This window comes from Ipomoea nil, unplaced genomic scaffold (genome assembly GCF_001879475.1).
Source record: "Ipomoea nil cultivar Tokyo-kokei standard unplaced genomic scaffold, Asagao_1.1 scaffold0382, whole genome shotgun sequence".
NCBI classification, from domain to species: domain Eukaryota; kingdom Viridiplantae; phylum Streptophyta; class Magnoliopsida; order Solanales; family Convolvulaceae; genus Ipomoea; species Ipomoea nil.
The window spans coordinates 2,533,615-2,560,437 of NW_017616810.1; the positions used below are offsets into that span (position 1 = coordinate 2,533,615).

At 32.0% G+C, this 26,823-nt stretch overlaps 4 protein-coding genes across 4 annotated transcripts; 3 read left to right on the forward strand and 1 right to left on the reverse strand.

Moving 5' to 3' along the window:
* Positions 1-687: 687 nt before the first annotated feature.
* On the reverse strand, positions 688-3,343 carry LOC109171791 (60S ribosomal protein L17-2-like). Its single transcript, XM_019320864.1, has 6 exons — positions 3,223-3,343; positions 3,078-3,118; positions 1,365-1,595; positions 1,178-1,280; positions 1,023-1,090; positions 688-930 (listed from the first exon to the last, which is right to left on the reverse strand). The coding sequence occupies exons 1-6, from the start codon at positions 3,260-3,262 to the stop codon at positions 889-891; spliced, it is 525 nt and encodes a 174-aa protein (XP_019176409.1). The 5' UTR covers positions 3,263-3,343; the 3' UTR covers positions 688-888.
* A 15,177-nt stretch (positions 3,344-18,520) lies between these two features.
* Positions 18,521-19,174, forward strand: LOC109171855 (putative F-box protein At3g10240). The gene has a single exon (XM_019320929.1). The coding sequence runs from the start codon at positions 18,521-18,523 to the stop codon at positions 19,172-19,174; it is 654 nt and encodes a 217-aa protein (XP_019176474.1).
* Positions 19,175-20,383: 1,209 nt separating this feature from the next.
* Positions 20,384-21,610, forward strand: LOC109171856 (F-box/kelch-repeat protein At3g23880-like). The gene has a single exon (XM_019320930.1). The coding sequence runs from the start codon at positions 20,384-20,386 to the stop codon at positions 21,608-21,610; it is 1,227 nt and encodes a 408-aa protein (XP_019176475.1).
* Positions 21,611-25,645: 4,035 nt separating this feature from the next.
* Positions 25,646-26,806, forward strand: LOC109171857 (putative F-box protein At3g16210). The gene has a single exon (XM_019320932.1). It carries the CDS (start codon positions 25,646-25,648, stop codon positions 26,804-26,806), a length of 1,161 nt encoding a protein of 386 aa, XP_019176477.1.
* Positions 26,807-26,823: the final 17 nt, after the last annotated feature.

The following is a 26,823-nucleotide window of genomic DNA, read 5'->3' on the forward strand; positions in this document are numbered from 1 at the left end:
TTTGTTCGTTGAGTGGCCTAATTGCATTTTCAGGTTACGTTCAGTGGCCAATTTGAACCTTATTCCTTAGTTTTTTGATCATTCATAATCGCTAACAAGAATTCATTTCGGTCAATTGAACTTTCTCGAATTCTTTTTCAAAACCAAAAAGATTTGTGTCAAAATACTATTTCTGTGTCCCCCATTAGGATTACTAGTTCAATAGATCCGTATCAACCCCCGATGCATCTGCTATGTTTATCTCATACCCCTTTTTTCTTTTCATATGATTTTGCTTATCTAATCAGTCCAATCATTTATCGTGCAATTTGAAAATTTTGCACTGAACAATAGGTTTACTCCCTATAAATATGCACGGCAACCTCTTCAGAATATCTATGTAGTACAAAAAAAATGAAAATAAAACTATGTCAAACTTTACAATATGAAATATACTTAATTTTTTTTACTGCCAACAATGTGAAATTTCCATCATTTAGTCACCTTTTGAAGGTCTTTAAAATATTATATGACAAAAGTTAATAATTTTAATTATATTTTATCTAAATATAACACTTCCACTATGTCAATGATATTGATAAATCACACCATTTGATATTAAATTAGTGTTGGAGTGTGCTTATTTAATAACCCATATAAATCCACCATTTTTTCTGCGAAAAAGCAATTTTAAGAAAATCCAAAGCAAATCAAAACAGATGAAGCTCATCAATAATGTAAAACAGTATATCATTTTTAACCTTAACATACAAAATTAACTCCATAATCTCTTCAGAAAATTTGAATAGTGACAATCCACTACCAATACAATTCTCAACATAAAGTAGGGGATATGTAAGAAACACAGCTCTATCAAGGCTCAGGAACAACAAATATGGAAAAGAAAGCCTAAGCCTTCCTGGATTTGGTGGTTGCTATTTGTGACTCAGGCTGCAAAAGAAGAAAAAAAAAAAGAAACTGAGTTAAACTGAACACTACCATAAGCAAGAAAATAGATAGAGTTCTATGTTGTAATGACTTGCCTCCTTCTTGACAGGTTCTTCCTTCTCAGAAAGGATTAACTCAATGTGGCAAGGGGAAGACATGTAAGCTGCAAACGAATCAGAAATGGCAATTTAGTAATTTGTATGGAGAGGTGAAAGATGGTGAATCAAAAAGAATGAAGAATGGCACGTACGGTTAATTCTTCCGTGAGCACGGTATGTGCGCCGCCTCTGCTTCTGGGCTTGGTTAACCTGGACGTGGGAGATGTAAAGTGTATCCACATCGAGCCCTTTCACCTGCAAAACAGCTTCACGTGTTAAATAGTGCCAAGGAGAACATGGTATATTGGTTTGAATTACTAATGGGCTAAATGATGACACCTCAGCATTGCTTTCAGCATTCTTGAGCAAATCGAGAATGAACTTGGCAGATTTCACGGGCCACCTTCCCTGTCCATTGGGATGCCTGTTCTTAGCCTGAGCAGTCCTTCCAACACCACGGCAGAAGCGGGTAAAGGGAATGGCCTGCTTGTGGGCCAAAACATCTTCTAGATACCTTTTAGCCTTTACCAAAGGAAGCTTCCTGATAGCATGTGCTGTTTCCCTAGTGTTCTGAAAAAATACAGACAAAACTAGTTTTAAACAAAACCCAGACGTAACCTGTTTACTAACATGCAATTGTGCCTAAGCAACAACGCGAAACATCAAAAAAAAAAAAAGTAATGAATTGGTTCAAAAATAATAATATATATCAAGAAATGGAAGACAGCAAAACAAAAGATGAAGTCCTAAAAGAATTTAAGGAAGATGATTGTTGAAATCTCAACAAGAGGATGAAACACAACTGCCCATCTTCCCCAATATATAGTTTTGCAGAGAACTCTTTCGATCAAAGTACATTTATTAAGAGGCACAAAGTCGATACACACAATCTCTGCTTACAATAGACAAACAATACAAAAAAAAAAAACATATCTATAGCACACCTGAAAATATGCATTTCAAGTATAGCAAAGGAAACTAATGATCATAAATAACACTAAACACACAGTGGAAGAGTTCCAAGCCTTACATCTAGAGACAAGCAACTCTCAAATAATTAAAACTTCTTCACTAATTCAAATGCAAATTTATAACTTGGATGCAAAAAAACACTAAATAGTCAAACAAGCCGTAGAATGGAATAGTACATTAGACAGAAGATTGCTCAAGTAAAATGTAAGGAAGATGATTGTTGAAAGATTTCAACTAAGGATAAAACACAACTGCCCATCTTCCCCAATACACAATTTAGCAGAGAACTCTTTCGGTCAAAGTGCATTACTTAAGTGTCACAAAGCCGATACACACATATCCCTGCGTAACTAAGATAAGCCTACCATAAGCAAAAACAGGAGCGCCAAAATTCCTACTAACTAATAATTTGATTAAAAAAATACAACACAAATATCAGTAAGGGTATTTAAAGAAAAGATGTCAAAATAACATATCATATATAACATGTAACATCATTTACTGAACCATCTATCCTTGTCCACAAAGGACTCCAGAGGTTCACCCAATAACAATGCAAATTTATTTCCCTGGCTTATACGAGAGACCCATTCACAGAAGGCAACAGGTCCCTGCTTTTAAATCAGGTAACCACAACACAATAAATTGATTAAAAAGCCAATCCAACATGGAGAATGCACACTTTGATCTCAGTGCATTTAAAGAAATAATGTCAAAATCAAATAACATATACTACATGTAGCATCATTTACTGAACCATCTATCGTTGTCCACAAAGCACTCCAGAGGTTCACCCAAGAACAATGCAAATTTATTTCCCTGACTTCTACGAGAGACCCATTCACGGATGGCAAAAGGTCCCTGCTTTTTTAATCAGGTAACCCCAACAACCCAAAATCAATTACAGAAACTATACATACACACACTACCATTGACCAAACTAAACTTTAATTTACACCAGTAACTAAACATACATTTAGAGACACCGTAACAGCAAATACTGATATACAAATCCCTACCAAATTGAAATAAAGATGAAAACATAAACATAGTTTACAACTATCGGAATCGAAATATTACCTTGAAATGAACTCTGAGATCTGAGCCCCTAGCTTTGCAGGCTGCATCCAGAAACAACCACATAACAGTTAGAAATCAAACGAAATCATGAACAGAAGAACAATATAGAGTTCAAATGAACAGAAGAGAAAGAAGAAGAGCTTACATTTGGTGGGATTATCGGGCTCCCTCGAGTACTTCACCATGGCGCCTGCTGCTTCGGCTGCTGCTTCAGAAGCGAGATTAGGGTTTGCTCCTTCCTGCTTTCGAGCAAAGAGATGGACGCTCGAGCTTTTATATAATAGCGATAGCGATATAAACCCTACGCCATAGCGGATGGTCCAGTTTATGGATCAGTTGTAGTTCAAGCCCATAACCCATGGGCCTTAGATAATTGGCTTTTGATAGGTAGGATGTTAGCATCGCCAATTATATTTTGGACTGCGGTCCTGATACGGTTAACCGATTGTGTATTTTTTTGTATGTTAATTATCAACTGAAACTATAGTGTATTTAAATTGATGTTGTCTCATGTATTATTTTTATATTATCAAATGAAATTGTAATTGAATTGAAATAAAACTATAGTGTATACAAAATGAAACTAAATAACAATTTCACATATTTGAGTGTATATTGCCCAGCGAAACTGTAATTATATCATAATGATACTGCAATGGTGTTGAATTGAAACTGCAGTGTATATAAAATGAAATTGAATAATATTTCACATATTTGAGTGTATATTGTGCAATGAACATGTAATTATATCGAAATGATAATGTAGCTGTGTTTTAATGAAACCATAGTGTATATAAAATGAAACTAAATAACATTTCACATATTTAAGTGTATAATATCAAATGAAACTGTAGTTATATCAAAATGAAATTGTAGTTGTGTTTAAACGAAAGTGCAGTATATACAAAATGAAACTGAATACCAAAGTTATTTTTTGCGGAACGGCGTGAAACTATGACCATTTATTTTCATTAAACAAAACGACGTCGTTTAGAAGGTCGGTGCTAATCCATTATGCATCGCGGTCCATGATATAATTTGCCATGTTAGTATTGAGACAATTATGAACTTATGTGAACCATAAATATAAAAATATATTATTTGCGTACATAAAGTACATTATAGTTTGTATATTATCAAATAATGTATATTTAGTACATAATAATACATTTGTAATATATTAAAATTGTATCTTATATTTAAAGAAAGTACATTATCTCTGTATTGAATGTATATTATATTATATATATTCAATACACAAATCATATACTATTAATATATTAATTATTTTTTTTTTATGATTTATACATCACTGTGTAAGCTGTGATATCTACTATCTACTATATCTACTATATTAATAAGAGCCCAAGAGAGTTAGGCCTATAATGGGTAGAAAAAATGGCGGTCACAGATTTTAATCAAATGAATGGCTCAGATTGATTAAAAGATTGATAAGATTTAAATTTTACACTAAAATTTCCTAAAATACCCACACACCGTTACTAATTCCGTTAAAATTTTAAGAATTGCCGTTAGTTCACCGTTAACTTACTCATTGATTTAAAAAAAAAAAAAAAAAAAAAAGGTCTTAGGTTCGAACCTCATCTCAATCAAAGTTAGCATAATTAGTACTCTATTTTACTCTTATTAAATTATATATATAAATAATAATTTAGTAGCTACAACAAAAAATTATAGATATGCATTTCTTTAATTTAGAATTATGTGTCCACAATGCCTTTATTCAAAAAAAAATTATTCATTATCAATAAATTAAATAAGAGAAATAATTGTATTAGTTATATTATCTTTATTTTTCTACAATATAAAAATTCTTTATATTCAAATTTATTAATTGATTATATTCGCTACATTGTCCTTACAATGTCTTAATTCAGTGAAAAAAAAATTATTCATTATCAATAAATTAATTAAGAGAAATATTTTCATTAGTTATATTGTCTTTATTTTTATCAAATGTAAAAAATTTTACATTCAAATTCATCAATTGATTATATTCACTACATTGTCTATTATCTTTTTTGTGCACTATTTTTCTAATTAAATATCAAAGTTATAATACAAAATAATGCTATATATTTATTTACCAAATATTTTATTAATACCATGAAAAAATTAAAAAAATATATAATTAATAAAGCCAACCATATTAACTACTTGAGAGATTTTGTGACAAAGAGAGTATTCAAATCACACAACAATTTGAAGTGAGAACTACCCTGCAATGTCCTTGTTTGACAATCAACAGTTAGCGGATTTGACCAACGAATTTATTTAATTATTAACATTGGGTAGAAAAAATGACCGTCAAATTATTAAATCAAATGAATGGTTCAAATTGTTCAGGTTTTAATTTTTTTAAAAATTTTTCTAATTTATCCTTAATTATATGATTATCCATTTAACTTTTCCGTTAAATACTGTTAATTCACCGTTAGTCTAATTCTAATATTAACGTCTAATATAGAATTATAATTACACCATTAATCTAATTCTAATATTAAAGTCTTAATAAAACTTAACCACAAATCCTAATGTCGAAATCTCCTCAAACAATATTAGTATATATTTAATATTTTATGCCCTAATTTTTATTTGTTCTCCCTTATGTCCCGTATTTGGTTTCAACCATACCTATACAATTATTTTATTGACAATTATAATCAATCTTGACTATATTATCTTGCATTTGTAAACTTAGAATTACCTATTTAACCCGCACGGGCTTAGCTCAATGGTTTAGTGGGCAGTATTTGGGAGAAGAGACCAAGGTTTGAACCTCGGCGGCGGCAGTGCGGGAATTATGTCCAAAGTGGGCAGATTCCTTGTTCGCACCGGCATTTGGTCCTGTTTGCTGAACCATTGAGTCACCATGATTTACAACTTCCTACAATGCTCTGTCGGGTCAGAGTGTGGGGGGCCCTTGGGGTAGGGGACTCAGGGAGAAGAATTACCTATTTAAATACGCAAATTCAACCTTCAATTATCTATGCATGAACAATTTCAATATAATATTGCCTTAATATACTTTAAAGTACTTATTTAAAAAAAACATTGGGCATTATTCCAATCGCGCAATGCGCCTAAAAAACTAGTTTATATATATATATATATATATATATATATATATATATATATATATATATATCTACATAATAATTAGCCTCATTGAGATTAATGGGCTCTTGGGTCATATTCAGTGTTCACTAGATCGCTCAACCATGAATGTGTTGGCCCAAATTAAAAACTCAACTATTATGGATAGTGATATAAACCCGGCAAATTATGCTATGCATCCGGCCATGCATGGTGCATACGGATGCAAAAATGACGTCGTTTTAATAAAACTCGTGTCTCTCCTTAAAAAAAAATCAGGTTCGATTCTCAGCAACAACATATGAACCAAAATTCCATAATCAATGAACTATAATTCCATAATCGAGAAAATTTCAATTTTGGTCATACGACTATAGGGGCCTTGTTAATTTCAACACCTAACTTTCAAAAATATCAATTCAGTACTTTGAGTATGTAATTTTTCTCAATTTTGGTCATTCCGACCAATTTACCGGTCAAATTCAACCGGAAAAAATAATAGGCACAAAACTGAGGGGCAAATGAGTCTTTTCATCTCGGCTACTTCATCTTCTCCTCCTCCTCCGCCGTCGCCGACCACGACCGCCCTGACCAGCGGCGGCAAAGTTCCGGCTGGAACAGAAAGGTTTCCTCTTCTTCTTCTTATTCTTCTTAACGCATATAACCACACACCCTATGGACCCAGACAAGATAAAATCTGTTACCTGACTTACATTTTTGTAATTTTCCTGTTGGGCAATATGCTGGATGAATCAGAGTTTGGGGTAACTTTTCCGCTTTCTTTGTCGTGTAGTTTCTTCGATTTCTTGGCCATTACGGATTTTTGGTTCGGAATTGGATAGAGTAAAAATTCACTTTCATGGCCACCGAAAAGCTCGACGGCGTGGACGAAGCGGGCACGAAGGGTGCTGATCCAACGCATTTTGAGGGCCGCATGCTCTGCTTCACAGAAAGCTTAGCGAGAAATGTCGATCTCATCATCATCATCATCATCCCGTGAGAAGCTGTTTCTGCGTCTTGGTCCTTCGTTAAGAGACTCTTCAGCTGCGCCGCCACCCGTCAATCCCGTCGCCGTGTTCCTCCTCTAGATCCCTGACGAAACCCATCGTTATCCCGCTAGCCTCGCCGGACAAGCTCTCCCCTGATCCTCTTTCCGATATCTGCTCCGACCAACCCAACATCCCGCTCCGGAACAATATCTACCCATGTACCCTCTGCGGCGAGATTTTCCTCGCCACCAATCTTCTCGAGCAGCACCAGTTCATAAAGCACGCAATTTCGGAGCTCGTTGATGGAGATTCCGGCAACAACATTGTCCAGATCATATTCAATTAGGAGCAGAGCATGAAAAGACTCATTTGCCCCTGAGTTTTGTGCCTATTATTTTTTCCGGTCGAATTTGACCGGTAAATTGGTCGGAATGACCAAAATTGAGAAAAATTACATACTCAAGGTACTGAATTGATATTTTTGAAAGTTAGGTGTTGAAATTAACAAGGCCCCTATAGTCGTATGACCAAAATTGAAATTTTCTCTTCCATAATTGATGAACTATAATTCCATAATCTAATCTATGAACTAAAAATTCCAGAATGAATGAACTAAAATTCCATAATCTATAAACTAAAATTTCAGAATCGATGAACTACAATTCCATAATCGATGAACTATAATTCAATAATCAATGAACTATAATTCCATAATCTATGAACTAACATTCCAAAATGAATGAATAATATAATGTTGTTGCTGGGAATCGAACCTGAATTTTTTTTAATAGGGAGACGCGCGTTTTTTAATAAAACGACGTCGTTTTGGCATCCGTATGCACCATGGTGCATACTGATGCACAGCATAACGGTTGTATAAACCCGACAAATTTTAGTTTGGATTATGCATCAAAACACGGCAATTTCAGCCTTTGTAGAAACGATAATAAAGGAAAAAAAAATGCTCTTCTATATTATAAATCTAACTAATTTCAGCCTATATAAGCTTCCAACACTATGACCTAAATTTAAACAAATTAATTAAATAAGTAAACACAATATTTACATAATATAATTAATTATAAATAATTTAACACCTTATATTTATATAATCTGTCATATTTTTGGCAGCCGATTTTCTTCCTATCACGCCAATAAATTTGACAGCTTAGCATAAAATGTTATGATTAATTTTTTTAAAAAAATTAAGTCACATATTTTATTTAATTTGTTATGACTTGCGGTAAAAGTTTTAATTTACTCCATTGCGCTATAAAAAGAGCCTCACAAGTCACAATGCAAACCCTACTTCCAAATCCAAATTCCAATTCGCCTCCATTGCGCTTCTTCCTATTGGCAGGTACTGCTCGACATGGAAGCTTCAGCTTCATTGTCGAACATACCTAATCACATCATTCCACATATACTTTTGCACTTGCCGGTGAAATCTCTGATCCGATTTCAATGTGTATGTAAATCGTGGCGTTTGTTGATACAAGACGACTCAGATTTCAAGCTCTCGTATCGTGGACAAGGACGAGTGATCATCCTCTCGCAAGAATCCAAAGTTGGGAAATACAGGAATTCCAAATTCAAAGTTAGATCGACAAGCCATGATCTTCGTCTTCAAAGTCATAAATGGCCGTTCGGAGAGGGTTATCCATTGAGTCGTGATAGCAACCTATCCGATGTTAAATTGTGTTATTGCAATGGGCTTGTACTTCTGGCGGATAAGGGATATTTTTTGTTGTGGAACCCGTCCACCTGTTCGACGAAAGTCTTCCAAGGGCCATATAAATATTTGGATATTGTCCTTGTAGGGCTATGTTATGACTCCTGCACTAGAGATTACAAGGTCGTCCTATTACATTCCCGTGGTTTTGGCCCTGCATCAGTCATCTTTGCCAACCTCAACCACAAAAAGGCCCATAAAAAGTGGCGAACAGTGGAGTTCCCTTATTGCCCGGATGCTATGAGAGGCGGTGTTAACTTTCGCAATACATTTCACTGGTGGGGGGTAAGTGATGACATCAAATATCAACGTAGGAATTTCTTGTTATTGGGTAATAAGATCATATATTTTGATCCCGTGCGTGATGAATTCAGAATTTTGCCCACCCCGATGAGCACGGAAGAGAAAACTTGATAGTTGGGTTGGGGGTTATAGATGACTATTTTTGCATGGCACATCTGGAAGAAGAAGAAGAACCCAATTCAACCAAAACCAACAAGATAAAAGTATTGATTATGAAGGAATATGGCAGGCAAGAATCATGGATGACTGTGTTTGCTTTTCAAATGTGTGAACGTATTGATTTTTTTGGAAGGGATGACCTCACATTAACATTCTATTCTCTAAAAAAGGATGCACAAGAAATAGTATTCATGAGTACTTCGGGTTGTTCTGGGCAAGTATATGTTTATGATCGAAAAAAAGACGAATTGAAGAATGATCAGATAGACTTCTTAACCCCATATCGTAGATACTTGGTTAGTATGTGTTTCTATGTTGAGAGTTTTGCTTTGCCCGGGCCACAATGAATTGTTGTCCCAATGAACATTATATTCCGCTGAAACTATTTGGAGTTTTTACATAACTTAGTTTATCAAGTTTATTCCTAAACACAATGATTAGAATGTTGATTTGCTAATGCATAGTGTATCATTGGTAAATCCGAATGCCTCTATTTTTTCCATCTTTTATTTATAGTGATGTTTTATGTTTTTATCCAATACTAGTATTTTCACCCGTGCGATGCACGGAATGGAATTGTTGTAATATATTAAGAATATTTAAATTGATATATAATTATTTAAGAGTTAATTTCACCAGAGGTTGTTTATCTTTCCTGGCAATTCCAAATTAAATCCTAGACTATAGTTATTAATTATTACAATTTATTCTATGTTACAACTCTTACGTTAATATTCTTACTATTATTATTAACACTTAATTACTTTTAGATATTATTATTATTATTATTAGTTTCTTTTCAAGTACTGTTAGTATATAATGGTAGTGAGGCACAATAATAATATAACCATAATTAAATATTCTTGTATTGTATTCCGGAGTTAATGCCATTTTTGGTCCTAGACTTATTGAGGCATTGACACTTTTCATCCTCCATAATAAAAATTGCCACTTAGTAGACACTGTTATTGGTCGTTGGATAGTTTTGATCCTCCGTCAATGAAGCCGTTTGTTGACCGTGAATTAGAAGGGCTTTTCTGTCTTTTTTTGTCTTATTCTTCTAATCTTGTTTAGACCAGCGATGTTGTGACTCCTGTGAGGCGAGATGGTGAGACTTGGCGGCTAAGTAGTAACCGTCGGTAGTGAGTAGCAGCGAGGTTCTTCTCCGGCGAGTTGTGGGTACGACGGCAAGCATACGAGGCAGTAACTCCTTCCGGCGACGACCAGTAAGGCAGATCTGGCGGTGCAGCAACAGATCCGGCGACAGACCAGTAAGGCAGATCTGGCGGTGCAGCAACAGATCCGGCGAGGTTGGGGCCTTCACCGGTGGTTTTTGGTTCCGGCGAAGCAGAGATGGCAGCAGGTTGGCGAACCTTCCTATGGTAAATAGCAGTTGTAGTTGTAGATGGCGTGATGTAGAATTTGCACCTGTAAGTCCTCCCTTCCATATTGGCCACAAATATCCTTCCCATCTCTCTCTCTCTCTCTCTCTCTCTCTCTCTCTGACCACAACTACTTAGTGCACAACCTCAAAAACTCTGTTATTCTACTTGAAATTCATTGAAGTTTCAAGCTGAAAATGTGGAATCCGCCGCTCCCCAAAAATCGCATTGTCTGAGGTGTTGGAATGGCCGGTGTTGACTTCCTGGCTGCTGTAGCTTCATTCCCCAACCCGGATGATAAAATTCGGAGCACCAGCTTTGAGGTTCAAGGAGGTGGTAACACTGGCAATGCTTTGATAAAACCCGGATGATAAAATTCGCCTTAGTCTTAATCCAAGGATCATATCTAAGGTTGCTGATGACTCGCATGACGAAAGAATGCTTGATGAGCTTGAAAGGGATGGTGTTGATACATCTTTTATGGTGTCCAAAGGAGGAAACTCACCATTCACATATGTCATTGTTGACAACCAAAAAAAAAAAAAAAACTCGCACGTGCATTTTCACTCCAGGATATCCACCCATGATATCTGAGGGTCTACATACCCAAATCAAAATTGTCTTCAGCGCTTGGAGTAAATATTGTCTGCTTAGATGGAAGGCTGCATGAGACTGCTTTGATTGTAGTGAAGGAGGCAAAGAGTAGGGGCATACCTATTATCGTTGATGCAGAAAGGTTAAGGGAGGGGTTGGGTGATATTCCTGACTTTGCTAGTTATGTTGTATGCTCGATAAAATTTCCACAGGCATGGACTAATGCCCTTTCTATTCCAACTGCACTTGTTTCCATTATCTTGAGATTGATGTCAAATGTAAAATTCATGATTGTTAGTTGGGTGAAGATGGTTTCTTAATGTTAGAAAGGACTGAAGCGGATAACCTCAGTTTGAAGAAATGGATGTAGCAGTGACCAATGGATGGAGAAATACAAGGATTAGAACATAAAAAGACAGAAAAACCCTTCTAATTCACGGTTAACAAACGGCGTCATTGACGGAGGATCAAAACTGTCCAACGATCAATAACAGTGGCTACTAAGTGGCAATTTTTATTGTGGAGGATGAAAAGTGTCAATGCCCCAATAAGTCTAGGACCAAAAATGGAATTAACTCTTGTATTCCGTGAGTCACAATAATAATATAACAATAATTAAATATTGTTCAATTCTATATTCTTCTAGGATTTCTATTACCATCATTAATTATTCCCCAATTTACCATAATTAAATAATTTGACCAATTATAAAGAAAGATTATTAAATAATGGACGGGACAATTGTTTAATTAAAAACATTAAAAATTCATTAATAAAACATAAGGTTCTCATAGTTTTTTCTTAGAAACTCTTTAATAAAGTATTTTTTTAAGAAATTGGTGGGCCAAACCGCCTACGGCAGTTTGCGGTGGATAGATCTCGAAAAAATACGCGATTTCAAAAAAACATTTGTCCAAAACGGACAACGGAGTCAAAAGTTATGCCTTGACGAACTTTTCACACTTTACAACTTAAAAAAAAAATAAAAATTTAAAGGCCGGTTCAGCCGGCGAGGCGGCCGCTGAGGAAGCCGATTCCGGCCTTCCTCGCCGCGCCCAGCGACACGATTTTTGCAACACTGACATATAAAATAGATATAGATTAGAATAGGAATAGTATTACACAATTTTATAATATTACAAAAAAAAATTAACCCAGAATTATTATAGAAATCAATATATTTCATTAAGGAAGAGAGATCTTTTAGGAATTGGGCGGGAAGTTAAAATTTCAGGATTTTGTTTTTATATATAGTATAGATTGTATTACACTATTTTATAATATTAGAATAGAATTTTAACGAAGAATTATTGTACGAATGGGAAAGTAAAAATCAATATATTTTATTAGGAAGAGAGATCTTTTAGGAATTGGGCGGGAAGTTAAAATTTCAGGATTTTGTTTTTATATATAGTACAGATTGTATTACACTATTTTATAATATTAGAATAGAATTTTAACGCATAATTATTGTACGAATGGGAAAGTAGAAATCAATATATTTTTTAGGAAGAGAGATCTTTTAGGAATTGGGCGGGAAGTTAAAATTTCAGGATTTTGTTTTTATATATAGTATAGATTGTATTACACTATTTTATAATATTAGAATAGAATTTTAACGAAGAATTATTGTACGAATGGGAAAGTAAAAATCAATATATTTTATTAGGAAGAGAGATCTTTTAGGAATTGGGCGGGAAGTTAAAATTTCAGGATTTTGTTTTTATATATAGTACAGATTGTATTACACTATTTTATAATATTAGAATAGAATTTTAACGCATAATTATTGTACGAATGGGAAAGTAGAAATCAATATATTTTTTAGGAAGAGAGATCTTTTAGGAATTGGGCGGGAAGTTAAAATTTCAGGATTTTGTTTTTATATATAGTATAGATTGTATTACACTATTTTATAATATTAGAATAGAATTTTAACGAAGAATTATTGTACGAATGGGAAAGTAAAAATCAATATATTTTATTAGGAAGAGAGATCTTTTAGGAATTGGGCGGGAAGTTAAAATTTCAGGATTTTGTTTTTATATATAGTATAGATTGTATTACACTATTTTATAATATTAGAATAGAATTTTAACGAAGAATTATTGTACGAATGGGAAAGTAAAAATCAATATATTTTATTAGGAAGAGAGATCTTTTAGGAATTGGACGGGAAGTTAAAATTTCAGGATTTTGTTTTTATATATAGTATAGATTGTATTGCACTATTTTATAATATTAGAATAGAATTTTAATGCAGAATTATTGTACGAATGGTAAGTAGAAATCAATATATTTTATAGGAAGATAGATCTTTTAGGAATTGGGCGGGAAGTTAAAATTTCAGGATTTTGTTTTTATATATATAGTACAGATTGTATTGCACTATTTTATAATATTAGAATAGAATTTTAACGCAGAATTATTGTACGAATTGGAAAGTAGAAATCAATATATTTTATTTTATAGGAAAAGAGATCTTTAAGGAATTGGGCGGGAAGTTAAAATTTCAGGATTTTGTTTTTATATATAGTATAGATTGTATTACACTATTTTATATTATTAGAATAGAATTTTAACGCAGAATTATTGTACGAATTGCAAAGTAGAAATCAATATATTTTATAGGAAGAGAGATCTTTTAGGAATTGGGCGGGAAGTTAAAATTTCAGTATTTTGTTTTTATATATAGTATAGATTGTATTACACTATTTTATAATATTAGAATAGAATTTTAACGAAGAATTATTGTACGAATGGGAAAGTAAAAATCAATATATTTTAGGGAAAATTGTAAAAAATGTCCCTCTATAATATGTCAATTATCAATGTTACCCCTGAATTATGAGTGGTGTAAATGTTGCCCCTCAATTATCAAATGGTGCACATATAGCCCCTCTCGTAACGGACCTGTGGTTCCCCACCGCTGTCCATTGTTGGTACTTCGAATCGAGGGAGGGAAAAAAAAAACTAAATTACATATTTACTCCGACTTAACGGTGTCGTACACTAACGGGGAACCACATGTCCGTTACGGGAGGGGCTATATGTACACCATTTTAATAATTGAGGGGCAACATTTACACCATTCATAATTCAGGGGTGACATTGGTAATTGGCATATTATAGAGGGGCATTTTTTACAATTTTCACTATATTTTATTAGGAAGAGAGATCTTTTAGGAATTGGGCGGGAAGTTAAAATTTCAGGATTTTGTATTTATATATAGTACAGATTGTATTACACTATTTTATAATATTAGAATAGAATTTTAACACAGAATTATTGTACGAATTGGAAAGTAGAAATCAATATATTTTAAATGAAAAGAGATCTTCAAGGAATTAGGCGGGAAGTTAAAATTTCAGGATTTTATTTTTATATATAGTATAGATTGTATTACACTATTTTATATTATTAGAATAGAATTTTAACGCAGAATTATTGTACGAATTGGAAAGTAGAAATCAATATATTTTATAGGAAGAGAGATCTTTTAGGAATTGGGCGGGAAGTTAAAATTTCAGGATTTTGTTTTTATATATAGTATAGATTGTATTACACTATTTTATAATATTAGAATAGAATTTTAACGAAGAATTATTGTACGAATGGGAAAGTAAAAATCAATATATTTTATTAGGAAGAGAGATCTTTTAGGAATTGGACGGGAAGTTAAAATTTCAGGATTTTGTTTTTATATATAGTATAGATTGTATTACACTATTTTATAATATTAGAATAGAATTTTAACGCAGAATTATTGTACGAATGGTAAGTAGAAATCAATATATTTTATAGGAAGAGAGATCTTTTAGGAATTGGGCGGGAAGTTAAAATTTCAGAATTTTGTTTTTATATACACAGTACAGATTGTATTGCACTATTTTATAATATTATAATAGAATTTTAACGCAGAATTATTGTACGAATTGGAAAGTAGAAATCAATATATTTTATAGGAAAAGAGATCTTTAAGGAATTGGGCTGGAAGTTAAAATTTCAGGATTTTGTTTTTATACATAGTATAGATTGTATTACACTATTTTATATTATTAGAATAGAATTTTAACGCAGAATTATTGTACGAATTGGAAAGTAGAAATCAATATATTTTATAGGAAGAGAGATCTTTTAGGAATTGGGCGGGAAGTTAAAATTTCAGGATTTTGTTTTTATATATAGTATAGATTGTATTACACTATTTTATAATATTAGAATAGAATTTGAACGAAGAATTATTGTACGAATGGGAAAGTAAAAATCAATATATTTTATTAGGAAGAGAGATCTTTTAGGAATTGGGCGGGAAGTTAAAATTTCAGGATTTTGTTTTTATATATAGTACAGATTGTATTACACTATTTTATAATATTAGAATAGAATTTTAACGCAGAATTATTGTACGAATGGGAAAGTAGAAATCAATATATTTTTTAGGAAGAGAGATCTTTTAGGAATTTGGCGGGAAGTTAAAATTTCAGGATTTTGTTTTTATATATAGTATAGATAATTCCATCCATACAAATAAAGATTAAATACACAAAATGACTGAGTAATTATATGATACAATTGTAACTTTATATTAATTAAGGCGTGTTTTATAATTTTAGAACTAAAACTATAATTTGATAACCTGACATATTGATATTTTGATATGTATGACCCTATAACGGGAATAAAGGTTTTAAAAAGGCATTTGATCATAATATAATGACGTACCAAAATGATAAAAAAAAATCAAAACAAAAATTTAAAAGCACTAATCTAAACTTAAATATCATATTACTAATAAGATAAAATGATACATTTTTTAAAAAAAAATTAGGGAATGAGTTTTTAATTTAAGAGGTAATCAAATCTCATAGTTGTGTTTTATAAAATTGTCAACCAAACATTGACTATGATTTTAATTATCATTCTTAGTATGTAAACCTACGAACCACACACACCCTAATAGTATATTTTTCTATGTTAAGTCTTGTTTGCCCCTACCACATGATTAATTAATTACATGTCCTAGTAATGAATATTTCGTTTGGAGTTGCTAGAAGCTAATTAATTAGTGTGCTATTTTGTTGATAATCAGCCACAATTTATCATTATGTTGATAACTCGATCTTATATAAATTTATTTTGTTGTTTATGTTTTAAGTTTATTTTTATTAGCGGAATTGACAGATCCGTCGGTCATTGAAAAGAAACTCTAGCTAGCTCATACTAAAAACTGTATCAATTGTATTGAATGAGTTGAATTACGTACAATAGATACAAGAATGAGAATATATACAAAGAGAGAATTATAGAAATACTATGATAGAAAATCATAATCGAACTCAAATACATAGAGTCCTAATAGTAATATATTTTAAACATGACAAGGCCGGGATGAGTGTATATTATAGTTCTATGTAGAGTAATTATTAAAAATATCTTTTTGTGTTACCTTTATATACGATTTTATCTTAAATATTTGAAGTTAATTGGAATTTTTATTTGTAACATTGTGGATTTTTAAATTTAATTTTTTAAAAAAATATTAATATTGAGATAAGTGATTTATAATGTGTTTTCTGATTTGTTTGAACTATTCTATATAATTAATTATATTTCATATCTTGTTTTTAATATTCTTTTAAATCGTGTTTTGATGTATTTCACTATTTTGACTTTTCATTTATAGTCAACAATATTTATGACTCGACATCTAAGTGTTTTATTTTTTAATCACACTCTTTCAATTCTTACAATTTTATTCTAGTAATTTTATTTCAATTAATTATGACTTAGCTTAATGGTGATATTTAACGGCGTTAAGAAAAAACTTTATTGATGAGGGATAAAATTGGAAATTATTTGTATTAGTATAATAGAGAGATTATAATGAACAAGTCTTTAATGCATGCAATCTATTACACTAACACATTTTTATTCTCGTTATATACCTAACATTATCGACTTTTATTATATTTTATTATTTTATTTAAAACTATATAAATGGAAGACACTGGACCAAGATATATTTTGTCATTAAACCCTAGCTAACAAGATGACAATATCAATGCTATTGGGATTAATATATATTTGAGAATGTAATTTTTTTTTTTGAAAAAGAGAATGTAAATTATTATTATTACTATTCGTAATAATCAACACACGTGATCTTTTGTCTATTTAATTCCAAGACTAATTCATTATAATGCAAAATTTGATACAAGGTATCATGCATAATTTATTATAATTAGAGATTGTTAGAATATTATATAATATTTTGATAATTTATTTATTTATTTTGCACTATATAGATTTTATAAATAATATGATTATTGAATATATGTTACGAACTATCCATGCATAAATCGCAAATGACATACTAGTGTGGTAAAATCTTCATAAAATCGATCACAGTACAATATGTTGTGCATGCTTGTTGGAGCTCCCATGGCTCCTTTGAATTTCAACATTGGCAGCTGCCTATAATTTAATGGCCATATTTTTTTGAATAATGAGAAAAATTCTCAGCCATTATTCGATGGTATACACTGAGTATATAATCACAATGTTTAGAGGAAGATTGTAACGTTTAGGAAAGAGAAAAAATTTGTAGATTACAGTTTAGGTATGAAGAAAATATAGGATATGAAGAAAAATAATTTATTAAATTTAAGTATAAGGTTTATAGAGTTTAAATAGGGAGAAAGAAAATATTCAGACTTGGTAAAAAGAAGAAAATTTGAAATCTAGGGGTTGAGGGTTGAATTTCAACAATTTATATTTGAGAATGAAAAGTAAACAAAATTCTAAAAAAAAAATAATTATAAAAGTTCATAACTTTTTTGAAATACTCTCAAAATTTATTTAAAAGTCTTAATCCAATATCATCTGAAAGACTTTTTAAAAATTTTGATTGAAAACTTTCTAAAAGTTTGAATTGAATATCTTTAAAGTTTTAAAAATTCTTTAAAAGTTTATGAAAGTTAAGATTGAATGAACCCTAAATACATATGCCAAATTGATAACTAATTATATGATACTATTACCATTTATATTATTTAGCGATACAAATTACACATGCATTATCATTCAAGAGCCTCACAAACCCTACTTTCAAGATTCCAATACGCCTCGTAACTCTTCTTCAGCTTCTTATTGGCAGGCACGACATGGAAGCTTCAGATTCATTGTCAAACATACCTAATCACATCATTCGACATATACTTTTGCAGTTGTCGGTGAAGTCTGTGATCCGGTGCAAATGCGTATGTAAACAGTGGCGTTCATTGATACAAGACGACTCAGATTTCAAGCTCTTGTATCGTGGACAAAGACGAGTGATCATCCTCGGGCCCGAATTCACCAGATTCTTCGTTAGATCCACAAGCCATGATCTTCGTCTTCAAAGGCATAAATGGCCGTTCGGAGAGGGTTATCCATTGATTCGTGCAAGCAACAAATACTTTGTTAGATTGTGTTCTTGCAATGGGCTTGTGCTTCTGGTGACTGAGAGAAATCTTTTGTTGTGGAACCCGTCCACCAGGTGTTCGACGAAAGTCCTCGAGCTACCATATTGGGGGTCAAGAAGGGTTATCCTTGCAGGACTATGCTACGACTCCTGCACTAGAGATTACAAGGTTGTCCTATTACTTTACTGCAATTTTAACAATTCATTATTAGTCATCTCTGCCAGCCTCAACCACAAAGAGTGGCGACCAGTGGACTTCCCTTATAGTTTCTTGCCGAATTCTATTAGAGGCGGTGTTAACTTCCGCAATACATTTCACTGGTGGGTGGTAAGTGACATCAAATATCAGGGTTGAGATTTCTTGCCGCCGTCGTCGGAGATCATATATTTTGATCCTGTTCGTGATGAATTCAGAAACTTGCTCACTCCAGAACTAAGGCACGGAAGAGAAAACTTGATAGTTGGGTTGGGGGTTATAGATGACTGTTTTTGCATGGCATGTGAAGAAACCAAAACAAACAAGATACAAGTATTGATTATGAAGGAATATGGCAGACAAGAATCATGGATGACTGCGTTTGTTATCCAAAAGCCAGATGCTTTTGGAAGGCATGACAACACAATCACATTCTCTTCTCTAAAAAAGGATGCACAAGAAGTATTATTCCTGAGTACCTCGTGTTTGCGTGGGCAGCAAGTATGTGTTTATGATCGGAAAAGAGACGAACTAAAGGAAGTTTTGATGGACTTTCTGGACTCAGGTTATCGTAGATACATTGTTAGTATGTGTTTCTATGTTGAGAGTCTTGCTTGCCCTAGCCACAATGGATTGTTGTCCCAATGAACATTCTGTTGCAACTAGTTATTGGAGCTTTTACATAACTTAGTTTACAAGTTTATTCCTAAAGAAGCTAGCTGATTAGTATGTTGCTTGACTTGCTAATGCAGAGTATGTATCATTGCTAACCCCAAATGCCTCTATTTTTTTTCCATCTTGTATTTATTTTTAAGTTAATTCTCAGTTACATTATTATAGTTCTATTTAGAGTTTTGTTTTGTTCGTTTTGTTTATTTTTTAACTAAAGATATACAAATATCATTTTAATAAAATAACATATATATATATAGTTGGGTTCAATTTTGGGTATACAATCTATCTATCTATTATATTAATAATCACCATACTGAAACTCGAACCTATCATCTCTCACATAAGATAGCAACCTGATACCATTAAACCACAAGGTATTTGGTTGTTTAGACTTTGTTATTTGACCATTCCAACATTTCTTGATTTTTTTAGCTCAATTAATTATATTCCACGTCATATTTTTTGCAGCAGATTTTCTTCCTATTGCTACGCGAACAAATTTGACAGCTTAACATAAAATGCTATGAATAATTTTTTAAAAAAATTAAGTCACAGATTTTATTTAATTTTTATGGCTTGTGGTGCAAGTTTTAATTTACTCCATTGTCCTATAAAAAGAGCCTCACAAACCCTAGCTACTTCCAAATTTCAATACGCCTCCTACTCTTCTTCAGCTTCTTATTGGCAGGCGACATGGAAACTTCAGCTTCATTGTCAAACATACCTAATGACATCATACGAGATATACTTTTGCAGTTGCCGATGAAGTCTCTGATCCGGTTTCAATGTGTATGTAAATGGTGGCGTTCGTTGATACAAGACGACTCAGATTTCAAGCTCTCGTATCGTGGACAAGAACGACTTCTCATCCTCTCGAATGAATCCAAAGGCCGGAGAAACCGGAATCGCAGATTATTCGTTAGATCCACAAGCCATGATCTTAGTCTTCAAAGTCATAAATGGCCGTTAAAAGAGGGTTGTCCATTGATTCGTCCAAGACACGAATACTTTGTTACATGGTGTTCTTGCAACGGGCTTGTGCTTTTGGTGGTTGAGAGAGATCTTTTGTTGTGGAACCCGTCCACCGGGTGTTCGATGAAAGTCCTCGAGCGGCCATATCGATTTCCAGATCTATATCCTAAGATTATCCTTGCAGGGCTATGTTACGACTCCTGCACTACAGATTACAAGGCCGTCTTATTACTTAATGGCAGTAATTTTGGCCATTCATTAGTCATCTCCAGCCTCAACCACAAAGAGTGGCGACCAGTGGAGTTCCCTTATTGCCCGGACTCTATTAGAGACGGTGTAAACTTCCGCAATACATTTCACTGGTTGGTGGTAAGTGATTACAAATATGACGATGTGGGTTTGGGTTTCTCGTCGTCGGGTAATAAGATCATTTATTTTGATCCTGTGTGTGATGAATTCAGAATCTTGCCCACTCCCGATGAACTAAGGCACTTCATAATCTCCGAACGAAGGTACGGACTAAGGTACGGAAGAGAAAAGTTGATAGTCGGGTTGGGAGTTATAGATGACTGTATTTGCATGGCAGTGCTGGGAGAAGAATACAAAATCAAAACTAACAAGATACAAGTATTGATTATGAAGGAGTATGGAAGACAAGAATCATGGATGACTGCATTTGCTATCCAATTGCCTGAAATTCCAAATAGGCATATCCGCTCCACATTAATATTCTATTCTCTAAAAAAAGATGTACAAGAAGTATTATTCATGCATATCGTGCCGGGTTGGTATGGGCTGCAAGTATCTGTTTATGATATAAAAAAAGATGAACGGAAGGAAGTTCTGACGGACTTCGTGACTACCACAGGTCGTAGATACATTGTTAGTACGTGTTTCTATGTTGAGAGTCTTGCTTGGCCTGGCAACAGTGGATTGTTGTCCCAATAAACATTCTGTTGAATCTATTTGGAGCTTTTAAATAAGTTAGTTTATTCCTAAAGAAGCTATTAGTATGTTGTTTGATTATATTTGCTAATGCACAGAGTATATTATTGGTTACTCAGAATGCCTCTGCAATGTTGAAACTATTTGCACATTTGTTTTACTATGTTAAAAGTGAAAGCATTATGTTTAACATTTTGTATATATAGATGGGTTCAGTTTGAAAAAGTTTGATTTTGACTGACTATCGTTTTGTTCAGACTTTGTTATTTGATCATTTTAACATTTCTTAATTTTCTAGCTTAAATGGCCATTCTTTGGAGGAAAATTCAAAGTTAAGCAATCAGATATTACAGATTAATACAAAAGTGTGTATTTACTATTTAGGCATAAAGAATGTAACTTGAAAGCCTAATCTGCGCTTTTTTTTGGTTTAATTTTTTTTTTTTTTTTTTCATGTGAAAGCACCGGTACCCATTAACGACCATATATAGGTTCATTTTCGGTTCAATTTTAAAATAGTTTAGTTTTCAGTAACAAATCAAAATTGAACAGCACTGAACAACCCACCTTTATTGTTAAAGACGATTCAAAAGTGATTCGGAGATTCATGTAAGTATGCCAAAATAGAAGGAAATAACCAGTTAGACCCATTATATCATACCAGTTAGCCCTTTAAAAAATGTCGGTCAAATTTTTTAATCAAATGAATGACTGAGATTGATCAGATTTAATTTTTTAATCAAATGAATGACTGAGATTGATCAGATTTAATTTTTTAATCAAATGAATGACTGAGATTGATCAGATTTTAATTTTTCCTTAAGATTTTCTAATTTATCTTTAATGAATATGATTATCCGTTAACTTTTCCGTTAAATATTAGTTTTTCCGTTAATTTCTGTTAGTTCACCGTTAACTTACTCATTGATTTTAATAAGAAAGGTCTTAGGTTCGAATCTCATCTCAATCAAAATTGTCATAATTAGTACTCTATTTTATTCTTATTAAATTAAAATAATAATTCAGTAGATACGACAAAAAATAATACATATGCATTTTTTAAATTTAGAATTATGTGTCTACAATATTTTTATTTAAAAAAAAATTATTCATTATCAATAAATTAAATAAGAAAAATAATTTCATTGGTTATATTGTCTTTATTTTTCTCCAATATAAAAATTATTTACATTCAAATTCATCAATTGGTTATATTCACTACATTGTCACTACAATGTCTTTATTAAAAAAATATATTCATTATCAATAAATTAATTAAGAGAAATAATTTTATTAGTTATATTGTCTTTATTTTTCTCCAATGCAAAATTCTTTACATTCAATTGATCAATTGATTATATTCACTACATTGTCTATTATCTTTTTTTGTGCATTATTTTTTTTAAATTAAATATCAAAGTTATAATGCAAAATAATGTTATATATTTATTTACCAAGTATTTTGTTAATACCATGAAAAAATTAAAAAAATAATTAATAAAGTCAATTATATTAACTACTTGAGGAATTTATTGACAAAGAGAGTATTCAAATCACATAACAAATTGAAGTGAGAACTATCTCGTAATGTCATAGTTTGACAATCAACAGTTAGCGGTTAGCGTTAGCGGATTTGACCAGCAAATTATATCAACGGTTGGTAAAAAAGATATTTGAAAAAATTAGATGTTTAGATTAACATGTAAAATGACATAAGGGTATACATATATTTAATAATAATAATAATAATAATAATAATAATAATAATAATAATAATAATAATTTTTAAAAAATAAAAATATTATTTAAGCCAATCATATTAACTACTTGGTGGATTTATTGACAAAAAGAGTATTCAAATCACACAACAAATTGAAGTGGAAAACTACCTCGCAATGTCCTTGTTTGACAATCAATAGTTAGCTCTTCAATATTAGTGTATATTTAATATTTTATGCCCTAATTTTTATTTTCTCTCCTTTATGTCCCATATTTGGTTTCAACCATACCTATACAATTATTTTATTGACAATTATAATCAATCTTGACTATATTATCTTGCATTTGTAAACTTAGAATTACTTATTTAAATACGCAAATTCAACATTCAATTATCTATGCATGAACAATTCCAATATAATTTTGTCTTGATATACTTTAAAGTACTTATTAAAAAAAAATATTGGGCATTATCTCAATCGCGCAATGCGCGTAAAAAACTAGTTATTTTATAAATAATAACTCAGGTTTTCCACTTTGCCAAACTATAATGTAGTCTATATTAATTCTCTCCCAATATATTTGCAAGACTTAACACCAAACTTGATACTTATGCACACATGCAAGAAGTTCCACAGTCCCACCCAAACTCAAACACCAAATTTTTGTGACAGGAATTACATCGCACCCTATAACTAAAAGCAAATTTTAAGTGAAAATTCTCATCATTAAACCTATTTCACCTCACCAATCTATGCACAACGTGTGTTGAAGATATACTTTTTGAGAGTGAGATTCATACTCTATATTAAAAATTACAATTTTATTTAATTTTTATGACTTGCGGTAAAAGTTTTACGTACTTCATTGCCCTATAAATAGAGCCTCACAATGCAAGCACTATTTTATAATATTAGAATATGAATTTTAACCTAGAATTATAGTACGAATAGAAAAGTAGAAAACAATATATTTTTATCTGAAAGAGAGATTTTTTAGGAATTGGGCTGGAAGTTAAAGTTCAGGATTTTGTTTTTATATATAGTATAGAAGTATAGATTAGAATAGGATATTAGACTATTTTATAATATTAGAATATGAATTTTAACCTAGAATTATAGTACGAATAGGAAAATAGAAAACGATATATTTTTATCAGAAAGAGAGATTTTTTAGAAATCGGGCTGGAAGTAAAAGTTCAGGATTTTGTTTTTATATATATAGTATAGATTAGAATATGAATTTTAACGTAGAATTATACTACGAATAGGAAAGCAGAAAACAATATATTTTATTAGAAAGAGATTTTTTAAGGAATTAAGCGAAAAGTTAAAATTAAGGATTTTATTTTTATATATAGTATATATATAGAAGTATAGATTCTTTGCTTGTACGTTTAAAATAAAAAATAACAATACATACACCAAATTGATAACTAATTATATGCATGATACTATTACCATTTATATTACTAGTAATTCACCCGCGCGATGCACGGGAAAAAATTATGTTATTATAAATATAAATAAAAATATAAAAACTAAAATATTTTAAATTGTTTAATATAATAATATTTTTGAGCTTCCATTAGTCAAGTATTTATTATTTTTTTAGAATACAAAATTACAATTAAAATTAAAATTAAAATTAAAATTTTGTGTGTTAATATAATCTCTAATTATGTACATATTTAAATAAACTTATAGAGAGAATTTACATAATTACATTTATTTATTCTAAATTGTATTTCATCTATATTATAATTTTCACGTACAATACGAATAATAACTAAGATAATTACATTTGGAAAGCAAATTTCAAATTTTGTATGAGTAAATTTAAACTCTAATTGAACACATTTTTTATATGATTATATAATATATAACTATTTTATTTTTCAAAATTACATTTTTATATGATTATATAATATATAGCTATTTTATTTTTCAAATTTTATACTTTTTTTTTAATAAAAGATGTTGTGGCATTAATTGTAACATTAATTACTTCCCAACCATATAGCTTTATTATAGTTAAGATTTAGCGATAAAAAGTACACATGCATTATCAATTTATCATTCAAGAGTTAAAACTATAATTAATTTGACAGCCTACCATAAAATGCAATTATTAATTTTTAAAAAAATTAAGTCACAGATTTTATTTAATTTTTATGACTTGTCGCAAAAGTTATGACTTGTCGCAAAAGTTATGACTTGTCGTAAAAGTTTTACTTACTCCATTTCCGTATAAAAAGAGACCCACAATGCAAATCCAATACGCCTCCTACTCTTCTTCATCTTCTTATTGGCAGGCGACATGGAAGCTTCAGCTTCCTTGTCAAACATACCTAATCACATCATTCAGCATATACTTTTGCAGTTGCCGGTGAAGTTTGTGATTCGATGCCAATGCGTATGCAAACGGTGGCGTTCGTTGATACAAGACGACAATTTCAAGCTCTCGTATCGTGGACAAGGACGACTGCTCATCCTCACGCACGAATCCAGAGGCCGGAACTACAGGAATTCCAGATTCTTCGTTAGATCCACAGGCAATGATCTTCGTCTTCAAAGGCATAAATGGCCGTTCGGAGAGGGTTATCCATTGATTCGTGAAAGCAACATATACGGTGTTAAATTGTGTTATTGTAACGGGCTTGTGCTTGTGGTGGCTGAGAGAGATCTTTTGTGGTGGAACCCATCAACCAGGTGTTCGACGAAAGTCCTCGAGGGGCCATATGCGGAGCCAAGAAGTGTTATCCTTGCCGGGCTATGTTTCAACTCCTGCACTAGAGATTACAAGGCTGTCCTATTACTTTCCCGCGGTTTTGGCCAGTCATTAGTCATTTCTGCTAGCCTTACCCACAAAGAGTGGCGACCAGTGGAGTTCCCTTATTGCTCGGATGCTATTAGAGACGGTGTTAACTTTCGCAATACATTTCACTGGTGGGTGATAAGTGACACCAAATATCATCAGGATTGGGATTTCTTGCCATCGTGTGATAAGATTATATATTTTGATCCAATCCGTGATGAATTCAGAAACTTACCCACCCCCAAACTAAGGCACGGACAAGAATACTTGATAGTCGGGTTGGGGGTTATAAATGACTATTTTTGCATGGCACATGAAGAAGTCAACCCAAACAAGATACAAGTATTGATTATGAAAGAATATGGAAGACAAGAATCATGGATGACTGCATTTGCTATCCAAACGTCTGAATTTATAGATACTTTTGGAGGGTATGACGACAACTCAATAACATTCTATTCTCTAAAAAAGGATGCGCATGAAATATTGTTCCTGAGTACATCGGGTTGGCCTAGGAAAAAAGTATGTGTTTATGATCGAAAAAAGGACGAACTAAAGGAAGTTTTGATGGACATCCTAACCTCACATAAATACATTGTTAGTATGTGCTTTTATGTTGAGAGTCTTGTTTGCCATGGCCACACTGGATTGTTGTCCCAATGAACATTATATTCTGTTGA